The sequence below is a fragment of the Lactuca sativa genome, chromosome 1, assembly GCF_002870075.4.
Source record: "Lactuca sativa cultivar Salinas chromosome 1, Lsat_Salinas_v11, whole genome shotgun sequence".
NCBI lineage: Eukaryota > Viridiplantae > Streptophyta > Magnoliopsida > Asterales > Asteraceae > Lactuca > Lactuca sativa.
Genome location: NC_056623.2, coordinates 195,514,898 through 195,532,906, shown reverse-complemented (window position 1 = coordinate 195,532,906; position 18,009 = coordinate 195,514,898). Strand labels below are relative to the sequence as shown.

Here is an 18,009-nt window from a genome sequence, read left to right as displayed (position 1 = left end):
TCAGAGAGAGAGCCCTTCTTGTTCCGCAATATGTGGCGGATGAGATGATGAAGAAGGCACGGTACCACGAGATGTTGAGGAGCGAAATCAGACAGTTTGTGAGCCGGTCCAGCTGCAAGACGTTGGAGGATTTGATTTCTCGATCCAGGGAGAGGGAGATTGAATTAGAGGCGGACAAAAGAGGAAACCAGTCGAGGTGCAGACATCCGTGGGACCGGGCAAGTGGCCCAAGACATCAGATTCTAGATCGAGAGGTCATCGGGACCGTAGCCTCTTTGGGAAGTGCGGCAAGATGCACGAGGGTGCGTGTAGGAGTGGTAGTGGTGGTGATTTTGGCTGTTTCAGGTGTGGCCAGATCGGTCATTATAGTAGGGATTGTAATGCTACCACTACCTAGGGATTAGATTTGATATGTTTTCATTGCAGTCAGCGGTGCCATAAGAAGGCCCAGTGTCCTCGTTTGGTTACTACGGGATAGGTGATAGCACCTGCCCCTGCAACTTTAAGGATTACCGACGGCCGTTAGGACCGGGCGGAGGCACCCGTGGTGAGAAGTAGAGTATTCAACTGGTTACAGGGGATACTCAAGCAACCCCTTATATGGTAGGTGCGTATCTTTCCCTTTCCTATCAGCTTTTATTTATGATTTATTTGTTATTGTACTGTATCTATGTTAGTAAGTATATTTTAGAATATTATATTTCCTACTTATGAAAATTTATATGCCATTTGCATACCATGGATGTTCGAGTAGTAGTTCAGAGATGTTTCCCTAGGGCAGGTTCACAGGATGCGGTCACTACAGCAAGTTTGAGTAGGGCTCAAGAGGTGTTCTGTTAGTCATTTAGAGTAGTTTAGATTTAGTATTGGTTAGTTTTGGAGTACTGGCAGTAGTAAGTATTTTTTGTTAGCAGATCGACCATTAGATGGAGAGAAGGATTAATAATCCTTTCCAAGTTGGGAACTGTAGGGATCTAGTTGAATATGAGTGGGGGATAACCATCCCAGTGGTTAGGAGCAGAAGTGAGTACAAAACTGGGATGCGTTCACAACTTTGTTGGGGAGGAAAGCAGCCAAATGGTTGTTTGGATAGAGGAGCGCGCGAGTTTGGAGTTTCAGAAGACTTTCCAACATTGAGTTCGTGTATTCACGACATTTTATAACTGGTTGGGAACCAAGTTAGAGATCCTATCAGTGAGAACTCGAGTTTAGTCAAGATGTAAGACTACGGGATAGTCGTGGCATTCATCAACCGTTAGACAGTGTGAGGTGTGTTGTAAGATTGCGGGTAAGTCGTAGCATACATTAGTAGACTAGTTACAGGAGTGTGGGCGAGCGCATGTATCTCCTAGTTAGCGGAGTGCGGGCGGGGGCCCGTATCTCCTAGTTAGTATGGTAGGAATTAGGAAAAGATAGCATGTTGAGATTCGAGGAGGAGTGGGCCTGCATAGCGCTAGATAGGTGAGAATTGTGGGAGAGGTCGCTCCAAAATATAGTTGGGTGAGACCCGTATGTGAGGCCTGTGTACTTATAGCAATGCAGGTGGGACCTGGTAAAGACTGTAGGGTCAATGTAGGGGATTGAGGATCCCAGGGCTTATAGAGCCAGAGTGGCAAGGTAGATAAAGCAGTTTTAGATAGTCGAAGCTTCCTTTAGATGTCGTTGGGAACGACTGAGAGATGGATTTTGAGTTCAGTAACCAGTGGGAGTCCGGTAGCCAAGATGGTGACAGGTTAGTTGGGACCAGGGTGGTCTTAGTTCATCCGGAAAGCGGATAAGACACAGCAGGACCTCCGGACAGAAGCAAGGATGGGAAAATCCTTGTGGGGAGCAACCAGTTTACCGAGTGGTGCTAAGCCCTCATAGCAGGATCAAATAATCTCATAGGGAAGGATTTGACTCTGTTACGCAGCTCTTGTCTAAGTCTAACCGTTACAGGGGTGAATCTTTTACTCAAAGGATTATTTGATCCCTCCGCTGAGTTGGATGTTCAGCACTGAGACGTGATAAAAAGAAGCATTCAGTAAGTAGCAGTGAAGAGTCAGCACTCGGTGTGACCGTAGATTTAGTTACAGCTTAGGGTTATTTTACACAGAGATAGAGAAGGTTGTTGTTATGGAAACTTTCCTTAGGAAGGCCAGTTAGCGCGTAGGAAAGGAAGGGTGGACCCAAAAATGTCAGCGCGAGTACTCTGTGCGTACAAGAAGAAGTACTGATTCGATAAGAGCGATGTACTAAAGGTTTATAGCGATTAGATGGTTCTCCAGAAGATACCCCAGAGGCTTAGCAGCTTGTTCAGAAAGATCAGATAGGAGACAAATAAAAGCGGTTCTTCGAGGATTTTGACCAGACAAATAGAGTATGCATCATATCTTAGCACCGTGAGAGGTTACGGGGTAGTTGTTTATAGTGGAATTTGAGGACGAAGTCCAATTCAAGTGGGGGAGAGTTGTAACACTTCGTTTTATAAAGTACTTTGGTGGCGGTCTCGGAGGCTGAAAGTATAAGCAATTCGGTATTTTAAGGGCCTTGAGATTAATTCAGAAGGTTTTAAGGCCCGAGAGTGTAGATAGGAGCATAGGGCTTCTTGCCACCTTTTTGTGGATATAAAGTTCGTCGGAAACGAACTTAGATCGAAGGAGTTATAGCACTTTGAAGTTCCAGGCAGAAGTGGTCCCTGAAGGGGAAAACTTGCATTTCAGCATGCATGAAAAGGTGACAACTGGGTAAGTATGCCCAATGAAAGCTGTGGTACGCCTAGCGTAGTAGAGTAAGAGGATCGCTAGTGTAAGAGGAGTACGCCCAACGTACGAGAAGTACGCTCAGCGTACTCCTAGAGACCCTAAACCCTAATTTTGGGGCTAACCACTATATAAAGAACATTATGGCTCAAACTCTTGCCCCTTATCAGCCTCCCCAACCTCAGAGAAACCCTAGAATGCTTCATCCCTTCCTCCTTGGGTGACCTTGATCTTGAGAATCTCATTTTGGTGGTGTAAGCTTGGAAGAGGAAAAGAAGAAGTTGGCAAGGAAGAACTTGGGAAGTTGGAGCTCATAGATCTGGGAGAGCATCATCATCTGGAACTCCTTGGAGGTATAAAGTTCATAACTTTACCTAAGAGTTCTTAGATATAGTGAGGTTTAGTTTTGAAGTAATTTTGGTCCAAAGGTGGAAGCTTTATAGCCCAAATCCGATTTCCAGGCCAAGGGTTGCCACCCTTGGTGCTAAATAACTCCCTAGAACAGAAAGTCGACCCCTGGATGGTCTTAATGGACTCACGCAAGAGTTAAGACCATCTTCATGGAAGTAATGCATCATTTTTGGAGTTTTGACTTGTTTGGGACATGTAAAGTCACCAAGTCAGTGACTTTACGGATTAGGACGATGAAAAGGACTTGGTTCTGTAATTGTAGCTTCTGGATCTGAGTATTAAGCACTTAATGGGAAAGTTACTTAACAGAGGAGTATGTTGAGCGTACATGCAGGTATGCCCAACGTACGCACCATTTGGCCAGTACGATTAGCGTACATAGGAGTATGCCCAGCGTACTCATCAGACTTGGGTCTTGCAAGTTTTGGGCCTCTGATTGGGCCATGCAAGGGGATTTTGGTTTTTTGGGACTTAGAGGTCCATCAGGAGTCAGATAATGTGTTCCAAGAATATGTTTGGGCTTAGGATAAGGCACATTAGAAGGATTGGGCCCAATTTAGCAAAGTGGGCCACAAGTGGGCTTAGGAAGTCCATCCAGTGTTGGGCTTTTTATATTATGATTTTAAACCTTAGATATGGTCCAAGTTGGACTAGGGGTAAAATGGTCATTTTACCCTGAGGAGGATTATTGTTCAGGATTAAGTGATATTTTGGTATTGATAGCTCGGGGAGTCGAGAGATCAGTAGTTTGGGGATCTGTCAGCTAGCAGCGAAGGGTATTCACAGGATTCCACAGTCAGCCTTGCGAGGTGAGTTTCCTCCAGTAGGAATGGGTCTAAGGCACCAATGTTGGCCCATTTATGTGTGTTAGTGTATGCCGGATTTAGATCCGATGTCGGGGTTAGCCCGTTGCAGTTTATATGTTCCGGATTTCAGTCCGATGTCGAGTGGTACCCGAGGCAGTAGTGTATGTAGTATACTTGTTGTCTTTGTGATAATTGTATGTGCCTAGTTGGGAAGTGAGTGTGGGTGGGGGCCCGTATCTCATCACTAGCTGAGTGTGGTCAGGGTTCCATATCTCATTAGTACTAGAGTAGGGGAGGGGCCCAAGATAGGCGGGGCCTTGATACTATCAGTTACCGTATAGCGATTGTTTGTTATGTATTAGCATGATTATATGCTATTGTTGTATGTGTATAGCGGGCGGGGCCCGGAGACAGGCGGGGCATAGTAGAAACAGATCTGTATACCAAACGGGGATAGATGGCAGGCGAGGCCTGATGCATGGCGGTGCCCAATGCTACGAGTAGGGGCCCAGTATATGTGCTTCTGTGTATGTTATGTGATAGATTGGGGAGCTCACTAAGCTTCATGCTTTCAGTTTTCAGTTTTGGTTTCAGGTACTTCCGGTAGCGGAGGGAAGAGCTCAGGATGATTGTATGACACACACCAAGAAGTTTTAGCCTGGATGTTTAGTCTGATAAAAAGAATATGTTTTGATACTCTGATTTGATACAACAATGTATGTTTATAAATGACATGGTTTTATTAATGGTTTTTTAACAAAATTTTTGGTCTATGTTTTTGGGGATGTTTCACATACGTCCGACGTACATGAGTGTACACCCAGCGTACTAGGGCGTGCCCTAATACGCAGGGCATTCCTAAATGTACAACGATCGTACTACTTGACTTTCCATAAATTACCAATCTACCCCAAGGGCTAGGTCAAAACCAATATCAGGGGCCAAAATTGAGTTATTAAAATACCAAGGAAGGATTCGAAGAATACCCGAAATCCGGAATGTAAAAACCCTCCCCCACTTCAACTAGACTTTTTCCTAGAAGTCTGTTGTAGAAAAAACATCTGGATAATGCTCCAGCATCTCGGCCTCCGGCTCCTAAGTCGACTCGAATCCCTTCCGAGGCTGTCACTGTACCATTACCAAAGGTATCTCCTTGTTGCGCAGAACCTTTATCATTTATTCCAAGACATCCAATGGCTTCTCAACATAATTCAGGGGTTCGTCGACATCAATGTCATCCAATGGCACTACTGCATCCCCATCTAATATGCACTTCCTCAATTACGAAACGCGGAAAGTGTTATGAACCTGACGGAGCTCCTCCCGAAGGTCCAGTCTATATGCCACTTTAGCAACCCTGGAAATAATCCGAAATGGTGCAATATATCAAGGACCCAACTTTCCCTTCTTCCAGAAGTGAATCACACCCTTCCAGGGTGAGACCTTCAGCAGCACCATATCGCTGAACTGAAACTCCAACTCGGATCAGCGCCGATCGGCATAACTTTTCTGCTGACTCTGAGAAGTCCACAATCGCTGCCTGGTCTGCTCAATCTTCTTGGTAGTCTGCAGTACCACCTCGGTCCGTCCTATGACCCGGTGACCAACCTCGCCCCGACAGACTGGGGTATGAAATCTCTGCCCATACAACAGCTCGATAGGTGGAGCACCAATGCCATAATGAAAGTTGTTGTTGTAGGAGAACTCTGCTAGGGGTAGGTAGGAGTCCCAGCTCCCACCAAAATCAATGACACAGGCCCTCAACACATCCTCGAGGGTTTGAATGGTCCGCTCGCTCTGTCCGTCTGTCTATGGATGATAAGTAGTGCTAAAACATAGTCTCGTGCCCGGTTACTCATGGAACTTATGCCAGAAACGGAAGGTGAATTGAACATCACGGTCCGACACAGTAGAGACTGGCACCCTATGGAAAGCAACGATCTCACGGATATACACATCGGCTAAATTCTTGATCGAAGAACTCTCCCGAATTGCCAAAAAAATGAGAACTCTTGGTAAATCGATCCATGATGACCCATATAGCATCATATCCCTTTGCCGTCCTCGGCAACTTGGTGATAAAGTCCATCGTGATCTACTCCCATTTCCACATGGGGACCTCCAGAGGCTGCAGCTTGCCATGCGGCCTCTGATGTTCAGCCTTGACCATCCTGCAGGTCAAGCACCTCTTGACGTACCAAGCGATCTCACTCTTCATGCACGTCCACTAGTAACTCAAAATCAGATCCCGGTACATCTTGGTGGCCCGAAGTGAATAGAGAAATGAAACTTACGAGCCTCCTCCAGCATGATCTGTCTAGGCTCGCCAGACACCAGAACTCACACCGGACCATAGAGATTCAACAACCCATGACTGTCCTGAATAAATCGGGTGATCTCGCCCCTGATCCTTCAATCTTCTAATTTTCCTCTCGCACTCCCTCGGTCTAAACCTCTCTAATCAATCCCACTAGTGGAGAGTCAACAAAAATCCTCATACATGATGCCGGAACAGAAGGTCTAGCTGACTTGCGGCTTAGGGCATCCGGAACAAGATTCTCTTTACCCGGATGGTAAAGGATCTCACAGTCATAATCCTTGACCACGTCTAGCCACCTGCGCTGCCTCATCTTCAGGTTTGGCTGATCCATAATGTGTCTCATGCTCTTGTCGTCTATGTAGATGGTACATCGGACCTCGTAGAGGTAATGCCTCCAAATCTTGAGAGTGAACACCACCGCTCCCAACTCAAGATCATGTGTGGGATATCTCGTCTCATGCGGATTTAACTGTCACGACGCATTGATTATCGCTCGTCCTCTCTGCAAGAGGACCACTCCTAATCTAGTGATGGATGCATCACAGAAAACCACAAAATCATTTACTACCTTCGGGAGGGTGAAGACTGGAGCCTCGAAAAGTCGCTGTCGGAGGGTCTCAAATATTGTCTGCTGCTCAGGACCCCACTGGAAATCTACCCCATTCCTTGTCAGACAAGTGAGGGGTACTACAATTTTGGAGAAATTTTGAATAAAACTCTGGTAGTGCCCTTCCAAACCCAGAAATCTCCAAATATCCAAGGGAGATTTTGGGACCTCTGACTGCATCATCGCCTCGATCTTTGCCGGATCGACCAAAATCTCATCCTAGTTAACGAGATGTCCAAGGAATTGAACCTCTCGCAACCAAAACTCGCATTTCGAGAACTTGGCATAAAGTCGTTCTCACCTCAAAACTCCCAAAAGCTTGCGGGGATGCTCCTCGTGCTGCTCTATGGTCTTGGAATACACCGATATATCATTGATGAACACAGTAACTGAGCGATCGAGCATCGGCCTGCACACCTAATTCATCAGGTCCATAAATATTGTCGGCTCATTGGTGAGCCCAAACGACATCACGACGAATTTAACTTATAAGCTTATATATGTTGTTATTTATTATATAAAAATGTACTTTGGTAGTTTTTGTTTATGTTTGATAATTTAACTTATAAGTTTATATATGTTGTTATTTATTATATAGTTGGAAAATCTTCGTGTAATGCTCAACGACCGGGAATGATGGTTCATCGGATAATTAGTTTGTGTTTTGTATGTTACACTTGTCATGACACTTTGGTACTTGTTGGAATGATAAAACTTTGGCTGTTTATTTTGGTATGAAATTAATTATAACACTATTTGGTACCTAATCGGATGTGATTATGTAATTTTTTTATGCATTTAATGTCGTTATGAATCGATTTTTTTGCACCCAAAATTGTTAATTAAAAAAAATGGAAAATGGTATTGTCGGCGGCAAAAGGAATTAGCGGTGACAAGTACATTAGTTGCGAGATAGGCTATTATCGGCGATAAGAGCATTAGTGGCTACATAAGTGTATTACCGACAACATTTTGAGCAATAGCAACATAGCAATATCAGCGACTTTTTACTGGCGACTTTGCTAGCCTTTACTGGCGATTTTTGTCGCTGCTAATTTCCTTTTTTCTTATAGTGCATGTAGTATTTAAGAAAAAAATTATTGAGTGTTTTTAGTCAATTTCCAAAATTATCATTAACAAGATTAACTTAATCTATTTTAAGTATTTTTTTATGCAATTTTACATATTTTAAAATATTTCATCTACTTTTCAAATACTCATATAACAAATAAAGTTATTGCTTTTAGCTTCCGACTAATGACTACTAACTACCAACTATAAGCTGACAACATTAGTTTTGTAAAACCTACCTTAAAATATTACAAAATGTAAAAGAACACTTTAACGGTCAAAATAGTTTTCGTTTTTTGCTTTCTTTTTTCTTAAGACATCCTTTAGATACCTTATATTGAACGGTGAGGGCAACGCCCACAACCGTTTTGTGACGTGGAAGACGACTCAACGGCGTTATAACGTGGAACACCGCCCCGCCCTTTTTTTAGCCGTTACGTTGTCCTTTGTTTTCGTGGCAACAGACGATAACGTGATTTTTTTTATTTCTTCATTTTATACCGTTGAATAACGGTAACATTAAAATAAACGTTACCTATATAATCATAATTTACCTCTACATTTCCATATAAAATCACAATTTTTCTCTCTATTCACCACTTCTCTCTCTCTCTCTTTCATATATTTTGAATACATTCCACAAAAAAAATGAATCCGTTCAATAATAGTGACAACGATGACATGTTTGTCAATATGATGTACGAGTATTGCACGAACATGCTAATGCAACCAGCTCCAGCTCCTTTATTAATCAGGCGTGCATCGTTAAATAAAGATCACGAAGAAGGGCACAAACGTTTAGTTCACGATTATTTTGCGGATGATTGTGTCTACCAGCCATGCGATTTCAAAAAAAAGTTTCGTTTGCGGAAAAATGTATTTGTTCGGATAGCCAACGCGGTGGAAAGCAGGTATTGTTTTTTTCTAATATAGCTTTTATATTATTTTAATACATAACTTCTTTCAAATATAGTTTTTATATATTAAATATATTTTTAGGTATGAATTTTTCCAAATGAGATATGATGCTAGTGGTAAACGAGGATTCACAGGGTTGCAAAAATGTGTTGTTGCAATTAAGCTCATCGCAATGGGAGAGTCTCCTGATTCGATTGACGACTATATGAGAATGTTTGAGAGAACTGCAAAAGAAAGTTTGTATAGATTGGCGATGGGTGTTGTCGAAACCTTTGCTGACGTTTATTTACATAAACCTTCGTTGAATGATATACAACAACTATATGTGGCGCACGAAGAAAGACATGGTTTTCTTGGTATGATAGGAAGCATTGATTGCACACACTGGGCCTGAAGAAATTGTCCCGTGGCGTGGAAATGCCAGTACGCAAGTAGTCATCATGAAACGCCTTCGTGGTATTGGAGGCTGTTGCATCCCAAGATTTATGGATTTGGCATGTTTTTTTCGGGGTTGCGGGTTCGAATAACGACGTGAACGTTCTTGATCAGTCACCGATTTTCGACGATGTTTTACCAGGGAAGGCACCAGATGCTCATTTCACAGTAAATGGAAATGAGTACAAGTTTGGGTATTACCTTACGGATGGAATATATCCAGCATATTCCACATTCGTGAAAGCATTTCGACACCCAATAACACCAAGAGAAAAAAAATTCAAGAGAAAACAAGAAGGACCACGTAAGGATGTTGAACGTGCTTTTGGAGTTCTGAAGTCAAAATAGCACATAGTTGAGCATGCAGCACGACCATATCAGTTAGACGTTCTACAAGATATTATGTATGCATGTATCATAATGCATAACATGGTGGTTGAAGATAAAGGACGAAACATTGAGGAGTATTCGGCTTCGGAGCCCAGACACAAGCAATTTCAACCCGGGACAGCGGAATATTTACATAGCGTCGTAGATATTCAAGACACACGAAAACACAAACAACTTCCAGAGGATTTAGCTGATTTTATGTATGATTGAAATGTAATTTTTTCAAATGTTATATTTTCGTAATGTTTTTAAATGTTTAATTAAAAAATAGGTTTTATTTAAATAACATGTTTTAATTAATTAATTAATTTTGTTTAAAAAATAAAAATTAAATCGAAAAAAGAAAAGGAAAAAAATGATGACATCGAAAGTTAAAAATATTATAACTAGTTGTTCATTTCCTCTATTTTGTGTTATAACACCACATTGACATGACATGTGAGGTGTTAATTTTTTGCTGTAATAACATCTCATAACTAGTTGTCCACAGTCCCTAGTCTTATAGATACCTTTATCAAAAATCAACCGACAGGTAACTACTTATAATCTTCTTTCTCATAAAACAATGCAATTTCAACCAATAAAAATATCTGAAAAACTGTATATGATATCTAAATGATAAAATAAGCTTTGTTTTTAGCCAACCACATAATAAATTAGTTAAAAAAAAAAAAAACTAAATCAACAAAATAGTTTGTTTAAGTTTGCAATTTTCTCCGAAATAAAGGATACGTGTATGTCAGGACATTAAATGTCGCTTACATTAACGAGAAGAGTCTATTATAATAAAACTATTAGAACCACAAAGAGGTGGATCTCATTATTGAATGGTCCACTTTGTTATTTAATATCGTTTCTAAGAAAAAGGGCCTTTATCTTCTTTACACTTTTACTTTCCCTGTAATGGCTTCCTCAGGGACTTTTTGCAGCGGGACTATTAACCAAGGTATGGTTCCGAACTTCCATTATCACAGTTTAAGCTCTTTCATATTTTTACAGTTATACAACAAACTAACACGACTATCAATCATATATGATAACAGGGTCACAACAATACTCTTACCCTTCTCATGTGAATGCATCCAGCTTTCTTTCTGTGAAGCTATCCAGTAAAACCAATTATACTCGGTGGCAAGAACAGATGATGTGCCTTGTAGAGAGCCACGATATGCTCAGTTTCATCGATGGCACATTTAGAAACCCCAAGAAAAACGTCGATTCAAAAAAGAAAGTAGATATAACTGCAATTGAGGATAAGTATAGGGAATGGAAAAGGTCCGACACACTTATGAAAGGATGGATCTTTGGTTCATTATGTGAAGATGTAATGGATACTGTTATCGGCCTCCACACAGCTAATGATGTATGGAGAAAGCTAAAGTCTACTTACAGTAACAGTACTCCTCCTTCTTATTCTCCCACTACGAACACAAAAGGTAGTTTTCATATTCTTGTTTCTTTCTTCCCTACTACTTCGGAATAAGGTGATGTAATCTCTTAATATGGAAATAGATCAAGCAGAGTATTTACCACTGTATACAGCTATTTTGAGAGGCGACTGGAAGGAAGCCGGAGACATTTTCAACAAGGACAAAGACGCGTTATTGGTTAAGCTCAATGACGACAACGATACCCCACTCCATGTTGCAATTGGAACATGTAAAAATATCCAGTTTGTTGAGAATCTTCTGAAGGAGATAACCTCGGAGTCACTTCCGAACATGGTGAATATTAGAAAGTCAAACCCACTACACTATGCCGCATTTGTTGGCAACAAAAGGGCTTCGGAGATGTTGGTGGCGAAAAACCCATATTTGTTGTTCATTGCTGACGGAAGTAACTGCTTTCCTGTTCATAGAGCTATTTTTGGTTCTCACACAGAAACTTTTTTATATTTGCTTAAGGTTACTAAAGATAATATTATACTCTCCGAACAAGAAGGATATCATAGTCCCTTTAAGGGTAAACAAAGTGTTTCGCTTCTCACAAGGGTAATTGGTGCTAGTCTTTGGGGTCAGTGTTTGAAATCTTTATTAAATAATGTAAAGTGGATATGTTACTATAAATTTAGTATATATTAAGAAAACATCCATTATACGTCTTTTTATTATATATAGATATAGATATATTTATTTAACGTCTTATTGTCTATGTTTATTTAAGATTTGTAAAACACATTTGCAGATGTCGCATATGGGTTAATTAAGGAGTACCCGGAAATGGCTACAAAAAAGAAAGAGAACTCAATTCCATTAAAGTCTGTCGCTGGAAAGTTGGACGGTTATTTTAGTGGAAAAGGATACAACTTTTATGAAAGATTTATTTATTCTCGTATGTTTCTTCACTTGCACTTAAATAATAATCGCGAATCATTGTTGTTTCTACTTTCTATCAATTTTCTGGATCATGAGAATCAATCTCAATCATAGCAAAGTGCTATACAATATTTAAATTTATGTTGTGTTATCATTTTTATTGATAACCAGGTAGCGTTACCTTTAATTTTATTTCTTGTGTGTTTTAGTACTGATTTATGTTTATCAAGATCTAACATGTAACATTTTTTTTTGAAGATGTACTTGTAGAGGACGGGGAATTAAACAGAGGACATGAGATTCAGGATATTGAGAACCAAGAGACAAATAATGCGAACTTTATCCCCAAGTATAGAAGGAGGCTCCACCCTGGTTTGTTATCCTAAAAGTGTAATGAATTCAATAACCAAGTGCATAATGAGGTTCTTCTACCCTGGTTTGTGGTTCAAAAACTCTGAATGATGAGCTAAATCATCTACTATCGTACTAATGTTTGACTATAGACTACTAATTAACACATTATAAATTAAAGCATAGCATTTGTTCTCCAGATATATTGTAAGTAACAGTTTCTCATGTCCTTACCATAGGACACTTTTGCCATATGTCATCGTTTTAATCGTTTTAATGTATGCATGTGTTTTAACAAATGTGAAGACATTATAATATTAGAATATGTACCAATGTGAAACTACATAGTACCTCATAGTCATAATCACATTATAACCGTTACTGGCTCAATAAAACTTTAATATTTAGTATTTTGTCACGTAGTTGTTACAACTAGGCTCATTGTTGGTGCTCCATATTGGCTAGACATAGTTCTATTGTCTCTATCTATGTAGGGTCTACCCGCCTCTCCTCCCAAAGGGCTCTAGATCTATATAACTAACGTAGTTGTTGCATCTGCCTCTACATATCTAACTAACATTTTATCATATTAGAGCAACAAGAAACATAATGTACATAAACGAATAGTGAATTATACACATAGGTGTATCTGTATTCCCTTAGTATTTTCTAGCCCGATTGTTTGTACATTGATTTTCTTAGCCAAATTTTAGATAATTATATTTCGTTATTTTTATGTAATCATACTTATTTGTTTTGTAGTAATCCAGTGGATTTATGTCAGATTTTGGAAAGTTTCACTACAACATGGTAATGAAAATTTTGTTGGTTCCTTTTAAATGCATTATAATTAATTTTTTCATTCTCTAGTTGTCTTACAAATATGATTTCATGGAAGGATATCTTCTTTATATATATTATACTTATGGACATATGGACATTAGTTTCTCGCTACTATAGTCCTATATATATGATGCAACAATTAATTGCGAAATACAAGCTTTCATCGGTAGTTATTTTATTCCTATGAACTGCCTATTAGGAACAAACTAACTAAAGCTTTATACAAGTGTTAGAATCTTGATTCAACTACACTTAAATTTAATTGGTTGGAAATTATCAAATTAACCACAGTGCCACACATCAAGCAAATCAAGGAAGAGAAAGTGAACCACAATAAAGCTCTTTTGCTACTCAAGTGTATATGCGAACAAGTTAGTAAAATAAATGAATTTTGTAAAATTCGTGAACATTACCACGAAGCAATTACTACGGCAGTGGAACATGATAACCCCGAAGCAGTAGAAGAAATCATCCGATATTTTCCACAAGCAATTTCAACAAAAGACAATGAATATCCCCTTATTCAGCTAGCTATTCTAAACCGTTGTGAAAGGGTTTACAACTTTTTAGTACACCAAATAACTACCGACAAACATTCACAAAAAGTGCGTGTTGACGAATATGGAAACAATCTTTTGCACTTAGCTGGACAATTAGCACCTATACACAAACTCAATCTAGTTTCAGGTGCAGCTCTACAAATGCAAAGAGAGTTACAATGGTTTGAGGTGAACACGTTTTTCTTACGTTAAATAACTTAGTTTAAATTCACTTTCATTAACGTTTGTTGTTATCTTTACAGGAAGTGAAAAGCTTCGCGTGTCCTTGGCATGAGAAATCAAAGAACAAAAACCAAGAGACACCAATTATGGTGTTTAGAAGAGAACATAAAAAGTTGAGAAAAGAAGGTGAAGAGTGGATGAAAAAGACAGCGGATTCATACACAATTACAGCTGCACTCATCATTACAATCGTTTTTGCAGCAGCTATCACTGTACCCGGTGGAAATGATAGCGATACTGGAAAAGCGATTTACGCACCAAAACCGAGTTTCATTATATTTGCGGTTTCAGATGCAATCTCATTGTTCACATCAACTACTTCGTTACTTTTGTTTCTATCGATTCTCACAGCACGTTATGCAGAGGAAGATTTTCTGTATAAGTTACCTAAGAGATTAATACTCGGCCTTGCAATGTTGTTTTTGTCTGTTAGCTCAATGATGGTAGCCTTTAGTGCGACATTGTATCTTACATTTGGACAAGGGAAAGCATGGATTTTGATACCGATAGCAACATTAACATGTCTGCCAATTGCCTCCTTTGTAACATTACAGTTACCATTGCTTGTCGATCTCATCTTCTCAACATATGGTTGTCGGATCTTTGTTAAACATAATGATTGTAGGATCAAAAAATCATGAAATTATGGTGCATAACTTGAATGTTGTTTTGTAATTATACAATGTATCGACTAAGGGTGTGTTTGCCAAATCATGGTTTTTATATTTTTTTTGTTTTATTATTTTATAGTAGTATTTATTATTACTATTATTTTGTAAAAATATGTATGAGCTTATAGGTACCAAAGCATAGTTTATGAACATGTATTTGGATTAGCTGTGATGCCAAAATGTAATTATGTGATAAGTTGGTCTTTAATTCTAAAAATTTCTGTGTAAAATAACCATAAAAGACATAGTTCCATATTATTGTCTTATTTATTTTTTATGTACAACTATTTATTTTTGAGTTAATCATGTAAAAGGCCTAACATTTTGGTATTTTTCGATTAAACTATTTTTTAAAAGCTCTTATTTTCTAGTTCTTCCGTTTTGGCATTTCTATTAAATTTATTAGTAATCTTCTTGTAGTAGACAATATTTCCTTCGAAAGAAAAATAAATAAATAAATAAACTTACATTATGTGGACCAACTTTTTAATTTGGGCTTTTCCATGTCAATTTTTTTCTATTGCTTATAGTCTTCTTGATGAAGAAAAATAGAGGTTCAACTGAATTCGTGTTCACTAATTTAGATACCGAAGGTTTGCATCTTCTAATTTTGATGAAATCGTATCACAAATGGTTTTGTATCTTCTAACTTGGATGAAATCGTATCACAAATGGTTTTGTTAAACTAGAGATGGAAGGTTCTTCAACCACTAATTTGGAGACTAGATATTTTTCATCTACTACTGTGAATTAGAGAAAAAACAATGTGTCTAATTTGGAGAACCTTTTGGAGAACATTTGCTTATAAAAGATTCCACATATGTTAATTTGAAAATAATAACAATGCCCTGTCCTAAGAAAATTTATATGCTCTCATATAATTGATATGGATTAATGCTATGTTTGGCGTACTAGCTATTAGCTGAAAAGCTAGCTGTTAAATAAAACACTAGCTGATAGCTGAAAAGCTAACTGATAAAAAATAACGTTTGGTAAAACTAACTGAAATATATAAAATTACATAAAATGACATGTAAGAGTATTTATTTTTATAATTAATTACGCGGTGTATTTGGAAAATTTTAAAAAAACTCTTAAAAAGCTAGTCTAAGTAGCTTTTCAAAAAGCTAGCTTATAAGCTACTTTTTGGCTTACCAAACACGACCACATAAAAAAACTTGAAAAATAAGCTAGTTGTGGCGTGTCAAACATAGCCTAAATCATTGTCAGATAGAAAATGTTTTGAATAAGTAAACATTAAAACTAAAATTAAACTTCCAAACATAGATTACATTTTGGAAGTCATCATTTTGTTTAATTCTAAAAACAATGTAAGATATCATGTGAGTTAACATTTTGTAATGACCCAATATTTTATAAACCATTTATCGAAGTTTAATAATGATTTATTATAATAAAAATACAGAAGTCGAAAACCTAAGTTACATCATCATAATATAAAGTATTAAATTAAAACCATAAAAATCTTTGATTAAGTTTGTGACAGCTTATAGCAATCCATCTGTATCATTTCCTTAAAAATGTTAATAAACAACGGGTAAACGAAAACACCTAGTAATCTCATAATATTTATACAGCCTACTATATGTAATGAGCCACATAATTAAGTACAATTTAGATTGCTATACCCCCCCTCCCCCACCATTGTAGTCTTTTATTAATCATGAAAATGCTATGGTCACAACAATAGTCTTATATCTATCATAAAAATATTATGGACACAATCATAGTCTTACATCAAACATATTAATGAAATGGTCACAACCATAGTCTTACATCAAACATACTTAGCATACACATGAAAACACATAATATCATGTATAGAAAAGTGAACTCATCTAATTCAGCAATTCACAACACGAAACTACTATCGTTGCTAAGATGGACGCTCAGCACCCTTAACACCTACATCTCATATCAATAATTTTTACTTAGTTTAAATTTCGAGTATTACTTAATAATACTTCATAATATACTCATTATTCACCTTTATTATCGTTTTAACAACTGGTTTGTGGACCAATTTACCCCTCTTATTCTCATTTACTTGAAAGTTTAATACTTGTTATTAATGAACATCCCCCATAGAATTTCACAATTTTATTATTAAAATCAACCATTTTTCTGGACAAATCAGTAAAAATGGTCACGAAAACCCTGGAAGGAATAAGGACTATTCTATTGAAAAATTATATGTTAAACTAGAATAGTTCATATAAACTCAGACTCTAAACTCATGCCTATTGGATTTTTCTAGAATTATTAATTCATTTTACAATATGGTTATTGCAAACAACCATCATTATAGACCAACCTGTAAAGAATGTAAATTTCATCAAACTTAGGAATCGAATTAGGCCAATCCATTTTTAGGTAACAAACTAGACAAAATTATCAAACTCCAAAAAAATCTCATGAAAGTTGGAGTTTCCTATATTTAATTATGATTTTTACAAATTCACCAAAGTGATAAGTGGATTTGTCATACCATTCTAAATTCAATGCAAAACTTGTATACTTGTTTTTAGAATCTGATAAATCCCTAGGTATGGATTAAACTATACATCCATACCTTTCATGAGACATATTTCTCATGAAATTTGAACAATCCAATGATTTTATATGATTTTTCAAAGGTTGGACACAATTTCAGAATTTTGCAAAACCAATAAGATTATTTTTACTCATTGTGTGACTCATTAAAGACTTGTCTATTAAGCTCGTGACCAATCATTTCTATAATCATTAAGCTCTAGGAAGAGCCTCAAGCCAGAGGTTTAACCTGAGTGAATTATTTGTCTAAGATTTTTTCATTAGTACTTCCAATTTAAGAGTTAGTTGTTATAATTGACAATCAAATAATCACTATTTTCATTACCACATAGTAACTTACTGAGACACGTATTAAGAAATACGGAAGGTGATTTTTAACAAGGCAGATATTAAGTTAATGAGGTTAATTAAGTCATGTAATAATTGTTTAATTAATGAGGTTCAAAGTGATTTAAATATGAAAGATTACAAGGTAATTACTACATAAAACATTATATCTTTACCAAGCTATTTAGGGGATGATTAAGCTTGACATTAACAAGGAAATAATGAGGAACAAAACCACAAAGGAGTTAGATCTAGGCAAACCTCAATCACCCTCTCATGGTGGATGAAGCAAAGAAAACTAAATGATCATATGGCCTCTTTGTAATCTAAATGTATTCACCGCGATACTAAATCACCCAAACCAATCATGAGGAGCTTGTTTCAAGCTATACAAATATTTTCTTAGTTTGTAGACTATACCATGGTCCCGCAAGAGCAAGAAACCTA

General features: G+C 37.7%; 2 protein-coding genes across 3 annotated transcripts; both read left to right on the top strand.

Annotated features, from left to right (window-relative positions):
• Positions 1–8,604: 8,604 nt before the first annotated feature.
• Positions 8,605–9,657, top strand: LOC111891901 (uncharacterized). The gene is made up of 3 exons (XM_023887962.1): positions 8,605–8,867; positions 8,956–9,230; positions 9,452–9,657. Exons 1-3 carry the CDS (start codon positions 8,605–8,607, stop codon positions 9,655–9,657), a joined length of 744 nt encoding a protein of 247 aa, XP_023743730.1.
• Positions 9,658–10,489: 832 nt separating this feature from the next.
• Positions 10,490–14,715, top strand: LOC111891893 (protein ACCELERATED CELL DEATH 6). 2 transcript variants are annotated; one of them, XM_023887955.2, is made up of 8 exons: positions 10,490–10,645; positions 10,743–11,135; positions 11,242–11,712; positions 11,884–12,030; positions 12,273–12,386; positions 13,128–13,175; positions 13,500–13,936; positions 14,011–14,715. In XM_023887955.2, exons 1-8 carry the CDS (start codon positions 10,603–10,605, stop codon positions 14,629–14,631), a joined length of 2,274 nt encoding a protein of 757 aa, XP_023743723.1. In that variant the 5' UTR covers positions 10,490–10,602; the 3' UTR covers positions 14,632–14,715. The 2 variants fall into 2 exon arrangements, with proteins under 2 accessions (XP_023743723.1, XP_023743722.1); XM_023887954.2 differs by having other exon boundaries at positions 11,212–11,712.
• Positions 14,716–18,009: the final 3,294 nt, after the last annotated feature.

Coding starts and splice junctions, on each gene's coding strand:
- LOC111891901 (XM_023887962.1), top strand. CDS start 8,605: ATGAATCCGTTCAATAATAGTGACAACGATGACATGTTTGTCAATATG. Junction 8,868..8,955: donor GCCAACGCGGTGGAAAGCAG/GTATTGTTTTTT, acceptor ATATATTTTTAG/GTATGAATTTTTCCAAATGA. Junction 9,231..9,451: donor AGAAAGACATGGTTTTCTTG/GTATGATAGGAA, acceptor ATGTTTTACCAG/GGAAGGCACCAGATGCTCAT.
- LOC111891893 (XM_023887954.2), top strand. CDS start 10,603: ATGGCTTCCTCAGGGACTTTTTGCAGCGGGACTATTAACCAAG. Junction 11,136..11,211: donor TCCCACTACGAACACAAAAG/GTAGTTTTCATA, acceptor ATATGGAAATAG/ATCAAGCAGAGTATTTACCA. Junction 12,031..12,272: donor TGAAAGATTTATTTATTCTC/GTATGTTTCTTC, acceptor TTTTTTTTGAAG/ATGTACTTGTAGAGGACGGG.